Here is a 20197-nt window from a genome sequence, read left to right as displayed (position 1 = left end):
TCAATAGCTGATTTTCCTTCTAGTTTCAGGAACACTTCGTTCAAGGTGTCATGGAAACTCCGTAATTCATGCATTTTATTGTTCATGCATTTTATTTACCTGATTCATCAATAGCTGATTTTCCTTCTAGTTTCAGGAACACTTCGTTCAAGGTTGTCATGGAAACTCCGTAATTCATGCATTTTATTGTTCATGCATTTTATTTACCTGATTCATCAATAGCTGATTTTCCTTCTAGTTTCAGGAACACTTCATTCAAGGTTGTCATGGAAACTCCGTAATTCTCAATTCCCAGGCCAGGACACCTATCCAGATCCTCATACAGTGCTGCAGGACACATACAAAGAGCAAATCAAAACAAAAAAAATCGCTAGTGAGCTGAGGACAACTTTTTAAACTAAAAAGCACAAATATATGAAATCACACTTCTGATAAGTCAGACATTTTAAAACTCACATTTCCTAACACGTAACCTTATTCTTCAAACTCTCTATGTTATTTTCCATTGTATATTGTGTTACAGCCCATGTATTAACTTCTTTTGATCAAATATTCATTTATAGTCATTCATATTAAGATTTATTTTAGATTTTTTTTCCTGGCTTGCTTTTAACATTTAATTACCAGTGGAACTTCAGTTTTTTTCAACTTGAGTTAATTGAAGACTCTTTTCCAGAGCCATCTGTGTTTTAACTGACCCGAGGGAAGAACTAATTTTTTGAGAATTAGTTGGATGGTGCAGAAGTTATTTTAGTTCAGAAAATCTCTGTTAAAGGGAAGACATAAATTATAAATCATTTTTTAAAAATTTCAGCTTTTGATGGTGGAAGAAAAAATTCACAAGATCTCATAGAGAATGCACAGCTGACCCAGGGCATCTTGGAATAGTAGGAAAGTGGTAGTCAGTCTCCTGCTAGCAATTCTATATCCACTCATCCCTTACTATTTTCACCAAAAATACTTTCGGTATTCTTATAACAATGAACAAGGTCCCTGCCTACATGGATCAGAATAATAATTAATTCAATGAAGGTTGAATAAAAACCTAATTTTAAATCCTAGTATGATTATAGACGTCCTGAGGATTCCACCTGCAGCTTCTCGTTGGGCAAAAGGATAAGTTGAAGGCTTTCCATCTTGGTGAGAGTAGCATATACAGAAGAGCAGAAAAGAAGTAAGATTCAAACTGTGAATGAGCCTTAGGTGTCATTCTTCATTTTACCTAAAATTTTACAGACCTCCTCTAAATTATAGCTTGTATGAAAACACATTAATTAGGGTTCAATTGGTATTTTGCTTGATGGCTCTAAGGAATACTTGTGCTGTCACCGTAAAATGTGTATTTGAATGACTTCGTGGGGTAATTTATGTGTCTGTTAACCACACGTATGTCCAGGCTAATTGCTTCAACCACCCAATGCGGCCCTCATTGTGCCCTATTACCAGGGAGCAAATCTTCTGAATAACATACACAATAAGTAAACTTTTCCTTTCTTTTTTAATTAGACTTTTTATTTTGAGACTATTTTATTTTATTTTATTTTTATTTTATTTTATTTTTTAGAGAACGAGTGAGCAGGGGGAGGGGCAGAGGGAGAGGGGGAATCCCAAGCAGGCCCCACACCCAGTGCAGAGCTCGATCTCATGACCCTGAGATCATGACCTGAGCCAAAATCAAGAGTCTGACACTTAACTGACTACAACCCAGGCGTCCCTTGAGATAATTTTAGATTCACATGTGGTTGTAAAAAATAATAGAGAGATCTCAGTTTCCCCCGATGGTAATATCTTAAAAAGCCACAGTAGGCTATCACAACCATGCTATTGACATTGACACAATCAAGATACAGAACATTTCCATCACCACAAAGATGGTGCTACCCATTGACAGCCACACCCATAGAGCCTGATCCCATCTTCTCCCAACCATCTGCTCTCCACTTCTGTAATTCTGTTACCTCAAGAATGTTATATACATTGAGTCCTAGAATTGGCTATTTCCACTGAGGATAGCTCTATGAATATTCATCAAGGCTATTGCATATGGCAGTCAGCAGCCTGTTCCTTTTTCTTGTTGACTGGCATTACATGTCATGAATGCGCCACAATTTCACCATTTCCTTGTTAAAGGCCATCTGGGTCCTTTAAGCTGTTGTCTGTTCCAAATTAAGCTGCTATAAACATTCATGTACTGGCTTTTGTGCGAATATGGTTTCATATCTCTAGGATAAATGTCCAGTAGTGAAACGATTCAGTTGTATGGAAGCTGCGGTTTAGTGTTTCAAAGGAACTGCAAACTTTTTCCCAGAGTTGGCTGTGCCATTTTACACTCCCATCATCAATGTAGGAGTGATCCATTTTGTCCACATCCTAGCCAGCATTGGATATTATCACTGTGTAAAAAAAATTTTTTTTAGCCATTCTGCTAAGTAGGTAATGAGATCCCGTAGTGGTTTCAATTTGCAGTTCCCTACTGACATATGATGTGCACACCTTTTCATGTGCGTCTCTGCCACCTGTACATCGTCTTCAGTGAACTGTCTCCTCTTATCTTTTGCACATTTTCCAGTTAGGTTGTTTGTTTCTTACAGTTGAGTTTTCAGAGTTCTTTATATGTTCAGATACCAGTCCTTTGTCAGATACATAGTTTGTGAATACCTTCTCCCAGCCTATGGCTCATTCTGTCATCTTCTTAACAGGACCTTTCACAAAACAATTTTTAAATTTTGATGGAGGACAACTTACAATTTTTTTCCTTTCATAGACAGTGATTTTGGTGTCCAGTCTAAGAACTCTGCCTAGCAGTAGATCCTGCAGGTTTTCTCTTATTCATTTAAAAAAACTATGCTTTATATTTTACATTTAAGTCCATGATTTACATTAAGTTAATTTCTGCATAAGGTGTGAGATTTAGGTAAAGGTTCATTTTTATGCCCATGGATCTACTTGCTCCATTTGTTGGAAAGGTTATCCTTCATCCATTGAATTGCTTTTCCACCTTTGTCAAAAATCAGTGAGGCGTATCTGTATAGGTTTATTTCTGGGTTCTCGGTTCTGTTCTATCTATCTTTGTGTTGATCACTCTGCCAATAGCACATTATCTCAATTATTCTAGTTCACGTAATGCTATAACTCACTCCCTTGGCTCTCCACAGAGTGCTCTGACCAAAACCACAGCTGCCTGCTTCAAAAGAGTTGATGGGGGTGCTCAGAATCTCTGACCAGGCTGATTGCTGGGTGTCTTCTCCTGCAGAAGGTCAGTCTCTGAAGACTGGAAGAGGTGCCTGCTTTATCTAGTGCATAGGCTTTGACACAGAGTGTCAAGGAAGATGAAAAATCAGTAGAAGATGTTTCCAAAAGGGAACAAGATAAACCTCCAAAAACAGACCCTCATGAAATGAAGCTATATGATTTACCTGACAAAGAATTCAAACTAGCTGTCATTAAAAAAAGGAAAAAGCTGCCATAAAGTAAACTTTTATGCATTGGCCTAAAAACCCCAAAGTTATCACAAAAGTCTTGTTAAGAAAAGAATCGTGGGGTTGTTTGTAATGGTTAAGCCAGAGGTTTTCAATCACTTGTATTCATTCACAGTTATGAACACTAGAATATTCTGCTATGTACTACAAAGGGAATGAAAGACAAAAGAGCTCCCTAAAATACCCAGACATTGTAATGCAACTATTAGAATATAATATTTCCCACTGTAGATAAAATCATCCAGTTACTGTATTATTCTTTGCATCATGTTTCAAATAGCTGAACGCATTGTAAGCTCTCAATATATAAGAATTATCATTATTACTATGAATATTATTTACATATTTCATTTCATTGTGTTCTTGTACATTACCTGGAAATCTATTTGTTCTTTCTAAAGGCAATATGTAGACAAGTTTTCCTTCACTTTCTGCTGATAATTTGGCATCGGGGATGTGCTGTTTAATAAGTGATGTTATATTTTCCTGAACGTGCATTTCATTCAACTGCAAACTGGTGTTTGAAAAAAAAGATCTATGTTATTTGACATAGTCTCCAGTGGCATGAGGAAAATTAGTAGCTTCTAGGGGACAAAGAAAAATCAATTAAAATCTAATGCAAGAGATAGGCCATTGAAACATAAATGAGAGGACAAAAAAAATCAGATCATGTAAATATAATGGGAGAAAGCAGAGGGAGCTAATCAGAACTACTTGTCAGGCATTCAGGTTATGATGCCCAGACAAGGTTGATACTGACTCAAGTCCTTAAAAGGAAAATAGTGGCAGAGTACAGATACCAGGGACACAACCAGGATTACACCAAATGGAAAATGGTGTAGATTTTTTGAAGGGAGTTTAAGTTGGCTTAAGAGGATTATTGTATTGGGCAAGGAGAAGGGATTTTTGATAGGCAAAGATAAAAAGCAGATTCAGGTATTCAACGGATTCTTTCATGCAGATTTATTAAGTTATTAGTATGTAACAAAAATATCCCTAAATGCTGAGGGTACAATGGTGAATAAGAGAGCATTGCTCTGCTCTTGTGGAGTTGACCATCTAGTGGGGAGACAGGGAGAAAACAAACAGATAAAGAAATGATTAACAATCATAGTAAGTGCTAGGAAGGAAATGGGTTATAGGTAGAAATTAATTGTGGATGAATGTAGGTATGGGTTGTTGAGGTCGCTAATTTTTGCTTTCTTTGTATGCTAATCCCAGAACTTTGACTAAGAGCAAAGTATCATAGAGAAAACAAGTCTATCCATTAAAAAATACCATGTATAGGGGCGCCTGGGTGGCACAGCAGTTAAGCGTCTGCCTTTGGCTCAGGGCGTGATCCCGGTGTTCTGGGATCGAGCCCCACATCAGGCTCCTCCGCTGGGAGCCTGCTTCTTCCTCTCCCACTCCCTCTGCTTGTGTTTCCTCTCTCGCTGGCTGTCTCTATCTCTGTCGAATAAATAAATAAAATCTTTTAAAAAAAATACCATGTATAATTCCCCAGTGTTGGGAAACAAATAAAAATATATTGAGCAAGGTTATAAAGTATGTAGTATCAGTAGTGGCTTGGCTTCTAACCTCGGTTTTGCCATTTGAAATGTGTTACTTAACTTATCTGGACCGTTTGCTCATTAGCAAAAATGGAATAATGATTCCTAACATCTAAGGTTGTCCTAAGAATTGAATAATAGTGATGTCTGCACTTAGCAAGTCCTTTAAAAATTCCTATTTTATTTGATCAAATGCTTATATTGAAATTATGCTATTTACTCAAGTATTAAGAACATCTGAGAATTTATGCTATTATTAGAAGCCGTGAAACACACTGAGGGAATGAAACAAAAACCAAAAAAATCATAATTGTTCTCCATGATGTTGCTGCCCCCTGAAAGAAGAACAATTTAAGAAATACTTCTTGGTCACTTACAAGCATTTGTGTAGGGTACTAGAGAGGATGGCAGGAGCAGTACATGTATCCTCTCTCGAAGACTGTATAGCTTGGAAATGGAGATCAGTGAACTTTTTCTGAAAGTGACTAGATTGTAAATATTTTAGCCTTTGCAGGCCAGTAGATCTCTACTGCAATTATCCAACACTGCTCTTGCAATGTGGAAGCAGTCACAGGCAATATCTAAACACATGCGTATGGCTGTGTTCCAATCAAACATTATTTCCAGCAACAGGAAGTGGGCTGGCTTTGGCCCATGAATCATAGTTGGCTGGCCCTGATTTAGAAGAAATAAGGTAACTACACAAAGTATTGTCCAGGAGCCCATGAAGACACTTGTGAATCGGGCAGGGAACCTGATGAGCATTTTTAATTTTGAGGACATATTCTGTTGCTATGCTAAGTGCAGGTGCCAAGTCATTTACTTTTCTTTAACCTTTACTTTCAACTAGGAATTGTTATTCCCACTTCATGAGTAAGAAAACTGAGTTTCAGAGAGTTAAATTAATTTCCAAAAAGCAATTCAAACAACGTGGCTTAGGAAATGAAATATTGGAAAAATACACAGAGCTGGAAGATTAATAAAGACTACATGAGATGGCATTCAAATAATGCTTTAGGACTTGAACAGGTGGTAATGGGTCCAAGAAAATGGCAAAGTTCAGCAAATAACCTCAAACAAGGGGAAATGTAGGTCATAATAGGACATGTACTGTGAACAATGAATATTTCATTTTTGGCTAAAGGATATTGAATTGGCTAAGGGCAAATAATAAGGAAATCATGATAGGTTGGGCCACACCAGCATCACAGGACTATAAAATTCAGATTCCAATAGGTAAAATATAACCATTAAAGTTTTTTTGTTTGTTTTGTCTTGTTGTCATATATTTTTTTTTCTTTTTAAGGTATAGATGGTCTAAATCAGAGCCGTAATTTAGACAAACTGACCAATTCACAAATAAATTAAAAGGTAATTTAAAATATGGGCTTGGATATTAGTCTTCGGCATTAAAAATACCCAGGTTCAATTCCTGGCTCTATCGCTTATGAACCTAGGAAGACCAAATGTTTATCCGTAGAGTAAAAGTAACAAGAATTTCTATCTCAAAAGACAAAAAGATCTAAATAAAATAATGTTAAGTATCTTATCTCTGAATGACTCAATAACAGCTAGAATATGCTACAATTCAAAATAATGATAAAAATAAAATGAAGTGGATGGAAAGAAGAGAAAGCACAAGAACAGGACAACTGGGAGGAAGAGGAGAAGCAAGGAGCCTACTTAAAAAACTATGTAAACAGGTGGGAGAGAGGAGGAGGGTAAAAAAAACGTGTCATTTGTGAAAGTTTCCTTAGTACAAACCTTCCTTAACAGTGTGTTGTGAATATATTTTCTATCACATTTATCTTAATTTTTTTGTTAAGTTATCTTATATTTTCTTTTCTTTTCTTTCCCTTTATTTTGTTTGAGAGACTGTGCATGCCTGCGTTTGAGCTGGGGTGGGTGGGGCTGGAGGGGCAGAGGGAGAGAGAAAGAGAATCTTAAGCAGTCTGCGCACTCTCACAACCCTGAGATCATGACCTGAGCTGAAATCAAGAGTTGGACACTTAACCGACTGAGCCACCCAGGCAGACACCCCAAGTTATCTTATATTTTCAATCTCTACAATCTACCAATCAGTATCTCTCATACACACACAGCAATTCCATATATGTACGCAAGTATCTCCAACGTATGTATATGCCAACATCTGTGTGTCACAAATCAGGAGTTTCTCCTGTGTTGTAATGTGCTACGTCAAGCATCATGCCGCCTCCAGCTCACTTCTCATTCTCCCAGCCTCCGTATGTGGCTCTACCTTAAGTAATAGCCAATGCCCCACTTCTTCTTTAGGAACAGAGAAGAGCCTGCACACCTCAGCTTCCCTTTGGAGAGAAACACTTTCCTATCTGAAAAGGAAGAAGCAAAGAAGAAAGCTTGTTAAGAAGACGCCCATTCTTTCCCAAGAAAAGACAGGTAATCATGACCCAACTCTAATTGAGGAGTTCTGCATGTTTAAATCCAGGGTTTAATAAAGACTCATTGAAACAGGCTCCCTTTAATCTTATTTGTATACTTCAGGCTATTGTTTTGCCATCCAGCCAGCGAGGGAGGTTATAAGGCTGTGTCTTCTGATATAAACTACCATTATATTATTTATTTTAATGGATCACACGCCAAAATTATTTGAATATTTCAAGTTGATTCACTTTAATTTTGTGTAAAAAGATTAATGTATTAGAATACAGACTCTCACTTCTCAATAATTGACTTTCCTGGCAGATCATGCCCCTGTGTTATCAAATGATATAAAATTCAAAGAGACACATGGAAAGGGTTGGGAGTGAGACTCTTCGGGCCCAGTTCACATCATTACCAGTGGTCCAGATTGCCCTGTATGGCTAGATGACCACATTATGAAATAAAGCTGGTCAGAACACCAATCCATATTTTTCAAGTCTCATGAAGACCTCATCAGGATACTTAAGGGAAGTCAGCAGTTACCAGCCAGGATGTCAGCCTCATCCATGAACTGGGTACTGAAGAGGATCACACGGTCTGCTTTCCGCTCCTTCAGGAGGTTCCAAACCTGGTGCCTTGAAAAGGGATCTAATCCAGCAGTCGGTTCATCCAAGAGGAAAACCTATCAAAGACGGATGTATATAAAGGGTATTTCCAGGAAAGTGCTGTTCTTCCAGAAAACATGCCGAAACCGTATTACTTATATATTTAAAAGGATATCATAGTTAGGACCTGGTTATTATATTTAATGCTCTATCACAAACATTTTATCACAGATGTCCTTTGCAAATAAAAGAATCTGAACTACTACTAAAAGTTTCATTTTTAAAAAATTGAATTCATCTCTAAATTTACTTATTTATTTATTTTTTGATGTAAAGTTCGATGATTCATTAGTTGCGTATAACACCCAGTGCACCATGCAATACGTGCCCTCCTTACTACCCATCACCGGTCTATCCCATTCCCCCACCCCCTTCCCCTCTGAAGCCCTCAGTTTGTTTCTCAGAGTCCATAGTCTCTCATGCTTCATTCATCTCTAAATTTAGTCTGAATTACCTGAGGGTCTCCTAAAATGGCAGTTGCAAAGCTGAGTTTCCTTTTCTGTCCACCACTTAAGTTTTGAGCCAAGACGTCTTGAATATTTTTCATCTCCAGTTCCAGCAAAACTCTTTGTATCTAGCCAAATGTCAACATTTATGTCACAAACCAAGATCCCATCCCTCCCCTCTTCCGTCTCCCTCCCCTCCCCTTCCCTTTCCAATTTGAAAATACAAGGCTGTAAAGTGTAGTGGTTAAAAGCATGGATCCCGAGGCAAACTGCCTGGATCTGAAAACTGCACCACTTTAACTAGCTGCGTAATCTTGGGCAAGTAACTTGCTTTTGAACTTCAGTTTCCACATGTGTAAAATGGGGATAATAATAGTACTTATTTCATAGAGTTTTTGTGAGGAATAAGTCAATTACTATATTTGAAATTAAGGATAATGCTTGACACATTGTAAATCATACATTTATGTTAGCTGTTATCTAAATTAGATTTTTTTGGCCCAACATTTAGACATGATTTGCACAAATATAATTTAGTGAAAGCATAAAGAATTCCATGCAAGTAGAGTTAACAATCTCATTTTGACCAGTACATTCGTTCTAACTATTTAGTACCTCTTTGTCCAGTTCACGGGACTGAATTCCTTTTATTTTAGCAAAGAGCCTGAGATTTTCTTTCACAGTGAGGAAGTCAAACTGCACATTGGATTGTGGACAAATTCCAGTGAGCTTGATGATATTCTCTAGGTCAGTTATTTCTGAAAGTTTGTTGTTATAAATGGTGACTGAACCTATAACAAAGGTTAAAAGTTAATATCAGGGTAATGCTTGAATTAAGATCTTTCTAGACAGACTCTTAACTATAGAGAACATGCTGAGGGTTAACAGAGGGGAGGGGTCTGGGGGGATGGGGGAAATAGTTGATGGGGCTTAAGGAGGGTGCTTGTGATGAGCACGGGTGTTGAATGAAGTGTTGAATCACTATATTGTACACCTGAAACTAATATTGCACTGTATTTTAACTAACCAGAATTGAAATAAACACTTAAAAAGAAAAGCTCTTTCTAGATGAAAAATCACTATACATTTATTAATTACATTTTAGGCACATGATTTTCTCTTCAAGGTCTTTACAATTCAGGTATTATGAGCTTCTGTTATAGTTGTATGGTATACTGGAAAGAGAAAAAAATTTCCATCTGCAGCTTTTCCCATCAAGCTGTCATCTATTTATCCACCCCTCCCATTTAGCCTTGGTTATGTAATGAACAGAATCCTAGCAAATGGGATAGAAGCAGACTGTGAAGTTGCCTCTGCACCGAGATACGCCTTCTCTTTGCTTCTGGGATCATGGACCCCTGGGTGAAGAATCCCAACCAGATTCTTGGAAGATGAAAGTCCATGTAAGCAGAAGGGAGCAGCAGTCCTAACTGAAGCCCCAGATATGTGAATTAGGACACACCAAACCATTCAGCACCAGCCAATTAAATCCAGAAACACTGCTAGTCAACCCTCAGAATCATGAGAAATAATAAAACATTTTTATATTAAGCCAATTAATTTGGGGGGATGCTTGTTATACAGCAAAACTAACAGGTACAAATTCAAATGTCAGATAGTAACTAATGACCATGACAATGATTCTCATGAACAACTCAAATTTCACACATACCAATTAAATACTACATACCTCTATAGATGAATACCGTAAGTTAACCTCCATTTTTTCATAGTTGTCTGTGTTTGTGATTGATAATCAGAAGGACTTTATATTAACAGCTGATTTATATGTTGACCTGACTTTGGGAAAAAACCTCTTACCTTTGGTGGGAACAGATAGCCCGCTAAGAATGTTTAACAGTGTTGATTTTCCAGCTCCACTGTGACCAAGGATTGCTGTGATCTGGCCTTCATATATGTCAAATACCAGATCTAGGAAGAAAAAAGAGAGGGGAAAAAAGATGGGAGAAAGGAAGGAAGGGGAAGTAGTAGGGAGACAGGAAGGAAAACAAACTCAAAAATAAAACTGTATTACGGAGCTAATGGGTTGCCTTTTTATGTCCTTGAATGGCCTTGTTTTCTAAATATGAATACACTGGGTCATTAAATTCAAAATAAAAATAATAAAATGTGCTCTTATCAGTTTATATGTCTATCCTGTTTTGAAATTTTGAAATTATGTGGTTTCACAGCAGGTGACAAACCTAACAGTCCCAGGTTCATTGACATTGCCTGGCATATGCGGGTGGATGTTAATATTTATGGACTAAATAACAGATTAATGGTTCAGCAAATTATTATGTGGCTAAAAATCTTTTGAGATAAATTGCTCTTTTTGCACAAAAGAAAAATATACAATATCTACAACAGCTTTGAAATGACAGGAGAAAAATTTGAATTTGTAGAAACCAGCCCCCCAAGAAAATCCTTAGACTACCTCACTATTACACAATGTATCTTTCAACTACATCTAATTCTAAAGCATAATCATTTTCCCCCTAACTTTTATGCAGTCAAAGCATGTATTAGAAGGGAAATTTTATCATGTGGCTCAAATAAGTCATTTCAAATCTGAAATACCACCAGTAATTGCTCACCACAAGCAAAAAATAAAAAATAAAACCAAATCACAAATCAATATCAATATAATAACTAAATGTTCTTCCTCCCCTTACCTTTCAAAGCTTCTATTTTATCAGGCTTTCCTTTATATTCTTTTGTAACATTTCTGATTCTGAAAAGAAAGAAGATACTTCAAGATATGACAATCTTCTTCAGTTTGTAATTCTAGGTTTGGTTGAGAGGATTGAATAAATCTTATGCTCAGGGTACAGGAAGATGTGGGATTTCACTCTCATGAAGTCACGGCTATGTGAGAGCATCAGCTAGAATACTGCTTCCCAGTCTTGGCTCCACATTAGCATAACCTGAGGAGTTTTATAAATTTACCTATGCTTCTATCCCATCACCAGATCGTCTGATTCCAAAGCTTAGGGTATGGTCTGGTATTAGTATTGAGGACAGGGATCATCTCTAAACTGCAGAGCCAAGAAAGCTAGACCAACAGGTAACATGGCATCCAGTACTGAAAGGCTCATTATGAACTGCTGGCTCAGCTTTGGAGGTATCTTTGGTTATCTTGAGTCAAGGTCTACAGAAGTTGCTTAAGAGGTACAAGGGTGGAGTAAGGAAGAGATGCAAAGATGTTAACAGTGACAACATGGGTTTTGCAGTCTTATCTAACTGAGCTCATACTATCTATACCAGTTAGTAGCTGTTACCTTAACCAATGTACTTATTCCAGGTAAGTTTCAGCTTTTGCAGCCTGAAACTTTTGAGTGTTTTAGGGTTGTGTTGAAGGATGAGTGAAGTATTTCATCTTGCATGCATAGTGCTTGATACATGATAAATATTCAATAAACATAGAATGGTATCAGTTAGATTACATTGAGTATAATAGAAAGGAATAGAATTAACATACGCTGGGTGCTATTACAGATCTGGAATCCTAGGCACTTTACTGGTTTGATTCTATCAGGTAAATATGTAATCCATAAACGAAATCAAATTTGTTTTATTTTGTCATCTATTCATCAAAGGATTCAGGGGCCCCATTCATACTGGATTGTTTGATTAGATTCTTCACTCTGTTTTAATCCTATTTACTATCACTCCATAGCACTTGTAGTTGGGTGAGATGATAAAGAGATAGAAGAAATACAAAAAAGAAACACAGAAACACATTAAATAAAGCCATTGCTTTGCTACCTTCCAGCTGCTCTGCTGGAAGTTAAACCTAGCTTAGGTCATAGGACAAATGTAAGGATAGAAGATAAATATGGAACAGGCTAAAATAAAAACTGACATGGGCTCTAGAAGCTCTGTAGGCTGGGGTAATCTGAGACCATTCACAGAGGGCTGACAGGTGTCCATCACTGATGGACAAGTAAGATGCGAGCAGTCAGGGATCTTGAGGACTTTCTTCCTACTTTCTTATTGGAAAGAAAAGTTGCAAGCACCAAAGGAAACACATATCTGGAAACGAAGATGTGCACGACACTCTGACACACGTTCCTCAATTCTCTTTGTGTCTGTCTATAGATCCTTTCTCCCTTCCTCTCCCCTACTCTTTCATTCCCTTTGAAAAGGCAATTAAGAGAAAAGGAAAGAGAAGTTTAAAAAACTGCGAGAAAAAAAAATAGGGAGTATGGTAAAGGAGGTGGGGCAAGGTGTGAATAAATGAGACCAGGCAAAGAAACGAGAGAAGCTAAGGACGGAGAAGAGAAACAGCAGAGAAAAGATTGAGAATCCAGGCAAAGTTTTCATTGGATTATCTTTGTTCTTGAAATCTAAGTTTATACTTAATGTAAATGTCAATGATGTAAGATATAACAGGTTAAAGGAATTTTTCTCTAAACTTGAAGTTGAAAATGATGAAAGTAGCGTGGAGGGGGTTAGGTGGGAGCTGTCCGTAGGGCACAAAAGAGAACTGTGCTAGCCTCGGGGCTGTTAGCTTCTCAGTCTTTGGCCTGCTCTCCATCTGCATCCTTGTTACCTGATGGCTTCTTTCCCATGGAATTCTGGAGGCATTGGTTCAAAGGAGTCATTAGATGAAGGATCTGAATCGATTTCATCTTCGAGGACCACACGATCAACTTCTTGTTGCCGTGACCAAAAGGAGGACTTCAGGAAAAATAAGAGGGGATATCCATGTCCATATTCATCTACACAACCAGGAGACAAATACTGGGTCAATAACCAGTTTAAGGGAAAGAGTCACCCTAATAAAGTAGAGCAATGTCATCTCTTTTCCCAGACACCTGAACATGCCATCAACACAGGGATTGCACACGTTTTCCTTGATAGGTGTAGTCACATAAGGAAAAAAAAATCATTAAAATATCTCTATTATAATAATCGTTCCTACAGGAGGAAAGGAAACTGGAATTTTTAAAAATCTAAGGGGACTTAAATAAGTGTTAAGACTTTCTTTAACCCCAAGAAAGCCAGCTATTGGAATACAAATGCAAGATATGCTGGCCATGCTGAATGCTATCTAGAAACCCAGGTGTCATGCCATCGGCAAAGGAAGAAGAAATTGAGAAATTGTGAATTTGTATCCAAAGTCACTATTGGATACAAATATTCCAAGAGAAAACAGAACAGGATTTAACGAAAATGGGGGATACACTGTAAGAAAGGGGCAAAATAATTCATTGAAATTTAACAGAGTGGAATTTTTTTTTTCTATTTAGGTTATGTGAATTTTATTTTATTTTATTTATTTTTTTATTTTAATGTTTTTTTATTATATTATGTTAGTCACCATACAGTACATCCCTGGTTTCTGATGTGAAGTTCGATGATTCATTAGTTGCGTATAACACCCAGTGCGCCATGCAATACGTGCCCTCCTTACTACCCATCACCAGCCTATCCCATTCCCCCACCCCTCTCCCCTCTGAAGCCCTCAGGTTGTTTCTCAGAGTCCAGAGTCTCTCATGCTTCATTCCCCCTTCTGATTACCCCCCCCCCTTTCTTTATCCCTTTCTTCCCCTACCGGTCTTCCTAGTTCTTATGTTCCATAGATGAGAGAAATCATATGATAATTGTCTTTCTCTGCTTGACTTATTTCACTTAGCATTATCTCCTCCAGTGCCGTCCATGTTGCAGCAAATGTTGAGGACTCGTTCTTTCTGATGGCTGAGTAATATTCCATTGTATATATGGACCACAACTTCTAAAAGCTACTTTGTATTTATGCTGTATCTCATCCCCAAATAATAAGTTTCATCTGAAGCAAATTTACTCTTCATGACCCTCTTTCTGGAAATTAATCCACAGTGTATTTGCATTTAATTGTCATTTCTGTTTCCCTACATGTTGAGAGACATTATGAAATGAAAAAAATACATATATTTCACTAATATTCTGCAAGTGACCTCCAGTGTAATAATGACGGGTTTTTAAACTTATGTGCACTTTTTACGTGTTTAGTCATTCCTTCATGCAATATTGACCAAACATTTGGTATCGAAACACCTGCCATTTGGTATATTATTAGTTAGGACTTATCTTTTTCCCTTTATGAGGAAATCCAGCGAATGAAATTATATAGCTCGATGGGGTCCATTCTATCACCAGATTCACTTTATTATGTCATTTTAGCCAGTTAATTTTCCTTTCTCCCATTCACACTGCTTATCTTTCAAAGAATTTTGAACAAAGTCACCTTGTCCGAATTCAGGCTTACATTCAGTCTTAATGAATGGATGATGCAAATAATTCCAAGTGTATAATAAATGTTTTAGCCAAAATGGTAGACCCTGGCATCTATTACCCTAGACACTTCTGAAACGCAGAGACAATTATTGTTCTTAGGGGATTATCTGAAAACAACAACATGATCAATTCACTGCTTCCAGATGTTTCTCTGCACCTTTGCCCTCACTCTTTCTCCTTTGTCCCTTTGACCAGGTGTTGAATCCTTGACTTAAAAAAAAATACGCTCAATATGTTTATTTCATTAGTAACTTCTATAATTTTTACAGCTTGATTGAATTATGATTGACAGATAAAAACCGTATACATGGAAGGTGTGTAATGTGATGTTTTGATACAGGCATACATTGTGAAGTATTATCACCATCAAGCTAATTAACGTATCATCACCTCACGTGGTTATCATTTTTCTGTGTGTGTGTGCGTGCTGAAAACACCCGGGATCTACTATAAAAGCAAAAATGTATGACTTATTGACTTTCTTATTGTGGAACTCTGGGGAGATTTTTAAAAATATAGATGCCCTGGTCCCACCACTGATGAAATGAATCATAATCTCTTTGGGTTGAATTGTGCTTGGTTTTTTGTTTTTTGTTTTTTTTTAAGTTCCCGAGGTGGTTCTGAAATACAGCCAGGGCTAAGAACCACTGAGCAAACTAGCTAGGCAAAAGCAATTGTAAATTTCCATGATTAAGTACCAAGCCAGACCCATACAGGAAATAGCTTTCTAAGCATCTCTTTAAAAAGAAACAAATGACATTTAGAGCACAGTGAAGTTCAAAGATCAATGACCCTATAAACCAAATTCAAGTTGTAGTTCTGACCGGTCAAGTAGCAAGAAATAAAGAACTAATGCCCTTGTTCATTGCCTTCCTTCTGATGCACAAAGTAGTTTTTAAAATATAAATAACACATGTGTTAGGAGATTCATCTTTAGGAGATAATATTTGATTTTAATCATATCAGTACTCACTTGGCAAAATTTTCTCAAAATAAATCGTCAATGCCACGTAAAAGAAAAGATCAAAAGCCAACATGAAATTTGTTGCTATTATCAGATTGGTGTAGTCCGACGGATTAGGAAATGCATTAGAATTCAAATCATAGTCCAAGTGCAAAAGCTGAAAATTAAAAAGTAATTAATGGAAGGATGTTAGGTTTGTGATAAATCATAAACAATTAGGTTTAGCATAAGGGAGCATAATAGATACCTTTTGCCTCCCACTGGGAACACAAAGTTGAATGAAACTGCCTTCTTTACAATTCTCAAATCTTTTGGAAAGCACAGGTGTGTGACCGACTGTCATGGAATTTAGTAACTGCTATGATTAAAGCATGTTCCAAGTGAAACTGGAGTATTAGGAGTGTTACGGGATTTTTGTTCCCTTAGTGCCCATGGTTCTTTGTTACACAGCTTTGAAGAATGAAGAGTAGACCAGATGAAGTGTGGTGGGCAGCAAAGCAAAGCTTACTGAGCGATAGTATAAAGCTCCCGGAGAGGGAGGGGACCCGAGAGGGCGGCTGCTCTGGCATTTAGATGTAGGGGTTTTCTAAGCTCTTTTGCAGATGTATCTTGAGCATCCTGAGTGTGGGCCCCCTGTGGACTGGCCACTAAGGTGTGCCAATCAGGGCTTTGATCATGCACCCTTCTACCTATCTGGATGTTGTTCATGTGTTGATGGTCTTTTGGGCTGACATTTGGACACGCACTGCCTCAACTTGTGGTAATGAGCCACGTTTTATGGTTCATTGTTTCGTTTCAGGATGTTTTGCAAAAGCGACTCCAGCAGAGGCTGGTAGACGGGGTGCCATCGTGGTCCTGTCTAATCTGTAAAACAGGATGCTAGTGTGGTTTCGTCTTAGCTGTCCTGGCTCCCTGTTTTCTTGTTGGGGACCCTGGCCCTGACTACCTAAGTGCCCAATGAACTCCTAACAGGAGGAGGCAGGGAAGTATGGGAAAAGGTGACATTTGAGCTCAACCTTAGATAAATTTTTAGCAAATAGGATACAGGACAAACATGTGGTCCTCCTTGAAAGTGGCTACATGAGAGAGAATTCATGATCTTGGAAGAACAAAACAGAACTGGTGTGTTTAAGGAGAACCTATGGGAAAAGTGGGCTTGTCTATAATGTTCAAATTAATGGGTCTTTTATAATTAATAATCGTTTCATCAAGAACTAAATAACAGTTAAGTATGCAATGATCAACATTGCCATTTAATTGGATGGAGAGCAAAGCGAGTTCACTGTGAGACCCAGATAAAGAGAAATGGCATTTGATGAGCAGAGATGTAATTTGCTGGTCTATTAATGTGTTTTTAACTTTTGATTTTTTTTCTTTTATATAGTGATTGATACATTCATGTGTGTTGTTCAATTACGAAGTCAAAATAAGAGCTAAAATAATTAGAATTAGATTTGCAGTATCAAATCCATATTTAATTAATAGCCAAAGAAAACACTTCAGATCATCTCTGAAGAATGATATGCTGACCTTCCATTTTTTTTATTCACCAAATGGCTTATTTTGCTGAGCTCAGTATGCCCAAAGCTTTAAAAGTTCATCTTTGGGGGGGCACCTGGGTGGCTCAGTGGGTTAAGCCACTGACTCTTGGTTTCGGTTCAGGTCATGATCTTAGGGTCCTGGGATCAAGCCCTGCATTGGACTCTGCACTTAGCACAGAATCCATTTGGGATTCTCTCTCTTTTTCCCCTCTGTCCTTCTCCACTACTCTCTCTCTTTCTCTCAAATAAATAAATAAATAAATCTTAAAAAAAAAAAGTTTATCTTTGCAATGTCACGGTAGTTGCACTGAGGCTTTAAATCTGACAATGCTAATCATAGAAAAGACTATAAATAACTGAATTCCAGACAAGAAAGATGTTTCTGAAATGCCATCAATCAACAATTGGGTTGTTTCTCACCTGGGCCATTCCAAGCATGAAGGCAAAGGGGCTAAGAAAGCTTAAAATCCACTCCAAGGACGTAGGAAGTTGCCTGTACAATACTGTAAATCCCAAACTTCCCCAAAAGACGGTGAGAAGGAACACGACCAGACCAGTGAGGAAAGATTTCTTCACCAAGACGCTCATCAGAAAAGCCAAAGCTATCTAAAATGAGAGAAGATCCAGTTGGTTTATATTTCTCTAAGGATTATTCTTAGCATAACACAATAAGGGACTGAATATACAAAATCAGAGTTACATTTTTTTTCCTATAATACAAAACTGTGCTCTACAAATTGCACTATAAACTGGCATTACAAAATACTACAAATCTTTTTTAAAAAAAGCACTACAAGTCAAATACACAGATGTACATAGATGTTCTCGGGCAAACAGCAGACAGTGAAGAAAAGGGATATGGAGAATAATTACCTATTTAGAAGCCAACACTTGATCCTTAGGGTAAGAGTTGAATGGAGAGCTATTCAATTTACCAACTCACCAAAGACAATCCATAGAGGAAGAAGAGGGTGAAGATCGCCATGAAGCCAGTCAGAATGACGAACTGGACAGATTTTATAATAAGTGCCAAGAAAAATGCCATAATGAAGATGAAAACAGCATAGAGCAGACCCCAGGAGAGCCTAGGATGGAAACAAGATGTTATCTTAGAATTTTATGTTCCATTGAAAGGAGGATCCAGAATGGATTCTAACATTATTCATTGATTCATTCTTTCTTTCAGTAGATATTTATTAAGTTTCAGGATATATAAATACAAGGTAAATGTTTTGGGAAGAATTCTTTAGGACTTAGGGATATTTTTTGTCCTAAAATGAATGCCAGAAATATACACACACACATACATGTACACACACACACATCATTGTGGGATAAAGGAGAAAACACTCTTCCACTCTGATTGATTTGGGTTCAAACATTTTTTTCTGCTGCATTCATACTCTGTGACCTTGAGCAAACTCTGTCATCCTTCATAATTTTTTTTTATTGCTCTGGACACTAGGAATAATACCCCAGGATTAGTTCAAAGAAGTTATGTCTATGTGGGACACTGTCCTAGTACGTGGTAACCCCTCAGTGAATCTCAGATCCTTTTCTCCTCTCTAGGGCCTCTCTAGGGGTGAGGAGCTTCATGGATTTCCTCAGACATATAGGAGAGTTCACTTTCCTTTCTTCAATTCTTTTATCATGTTGATTAACATTCTTTGAAGGGTATAAAGAAATAATGAAAAACAAAACAGCAGCAAAACCAACAAAATAATAGCCCATACATACAGCAATTACTCTATGCCAGAAAGTGTTTTATGAATTTAGCAAATATAAAATCTTCTTATTTTCACAAAGGCTCTATGCAGAAGCATCATTATTCTCTTCATTTTCTAGACAAAGAACTTACTGAACAAAGATGTTAAGTAACTATGATTTCAAGTCTAGGCATTTGGGCTCTAGAGTCATTAGATTTCACTGCTGCGCCATACTTCCCTCCAATATTAATTCAACAAGCAGTTCAATATTGACTTATAGGATTTTCTTCCAGACTCCACATCTGTTGCCATTTGCATATTCCACCTGGCTTCCTAGCCTCTGTGTTACTTTACTTTCTCTTCACTACGAGCAACACCTCCATGCTTTTTCAGTCATTATCAAGTTCTTTCTCACACAGGGCCTTGTCCATCCTTGGGATTACACAGCTTCTGACAATTTTTAAATTCAAACTACCCAGGCCCTATTCACAATCCTGTTTTGCCAGCTTGTTCCTTCAAATATATTCATCATACCTGATCTTTAGTCTCAAAAGAGCTCCTGATCCTTGACCTCTTTTTCTCCCCTTTCAGTCCTGTGCTGGCTTGAATTCCTTCCACTTCTATCTGGCTTAGATGCCCAAATCCACCATTTCTACTGCACTCTTACCATTAGACTCAATGGCCATCCCTCATTATCCCTACCTCACAACCACCACGCAAACCCAAACCTGCTTTTCTTTCTTTAGTCTGAGAAGCACGGTAACCCACAGCCTTAACTTGGCAAGCATTACATCAACAACGATTTATCCCATTCATAGGGAAGAGTTAGAAAATCATTAGGTTTGAATACTTATGCTTTGAAGAGGCCCACTTCCCCTGAATCCCTACATTTATTTATTTGTGCTACACTTTACTCACCAGAATGCCGAATCGCAAAGACCCATCATCCTCATCAAGCCCTTCATCTTTTTCCTCTCTCTTGTAATGTTAAGAGAGGCATAATAAGTGAACGAGGAAAAGGAAATAATGCAGAAGAAAATGAAGAAATCAGCTGCAATTCCTCCTTGACTGACGAAAGGATGTGTCTTCATGTTTTTTCCAGTAATGGACATCAACTCCTCCATCACTGAATGATTTGTTGCAGTCTGAAGAAATATATTA

General features: G+C 37.6%; 1 protein-coding gene across 1 annotated transcript in view; it reads right to left on the bottom strand.

Moving 5' to 3' along the window:
• Positions 1-20197, bottom strand: part of LOC123802947 (ABC-type organic anion transporter ABCA8) — a 68079-nt gene that overhangs the window by 32968 nt on the left and 14914 nt on the right. Inside the window, exons 6-18 of the mRNA XM_045813962.2 lie at positions 19955-20181; positions 18274-18415; positions 17751-17936; positions 15799-15946; positions 13099-13267; positions 11219-11277; positions 10365-10475; positions 9159-9334; positions 8552-8671; positions 7976-8114; positions 7290-7380; positions 3854-3993; positions 208-327 (exon numbers count right to left, since the gene is read on the bottom strand). Of these exons, the coding sequence (XP_045669918.1) occupies positions 208-327; positions 3854-3993; positions 7290-7380; positions 7976-8114; positions 8552-8671; positions 9159-9334; positions 10365-10475; positions 11219-11277; positions 13099-13267; positions 15799-15946; positions 17751-17936; positions 18274-18415; positions 19955-20181 (1828 nt within the window). The remainder of the gene's footprint in view (positions 1-207; positions 328-3853; positions 3994-7289; positions 7381-7975; positions 8115-8551; positions 8672-9158; positions 9335-10364; positions 10476-11218; positions 11278-13098; positions 13268-15798; positions 15947-17750; positions 17937-18273; positions 18416-19954; positions 20182-20197) is intronic.

Source organism: Ursus americanus, chromosome 23 (assembly GCF_024610735.1).
Source record: "Ursus americanus isolate L20-20 chromosome 23, mUrsAme1.1.p, whole genome shotgun sequence".
In the NCBI taxonomy this organism is placed as follows: Eukaryota; Metazoa; Chordata; class Mammalia; order Carnivora; family Ursidae; genus Ursus; species Ursus americanus.
The sequence above is the reverse complement of the archived record's forward strand: the minus strand, read 5'-3'. Positions and strand labels throughout refer to the sequence as shown.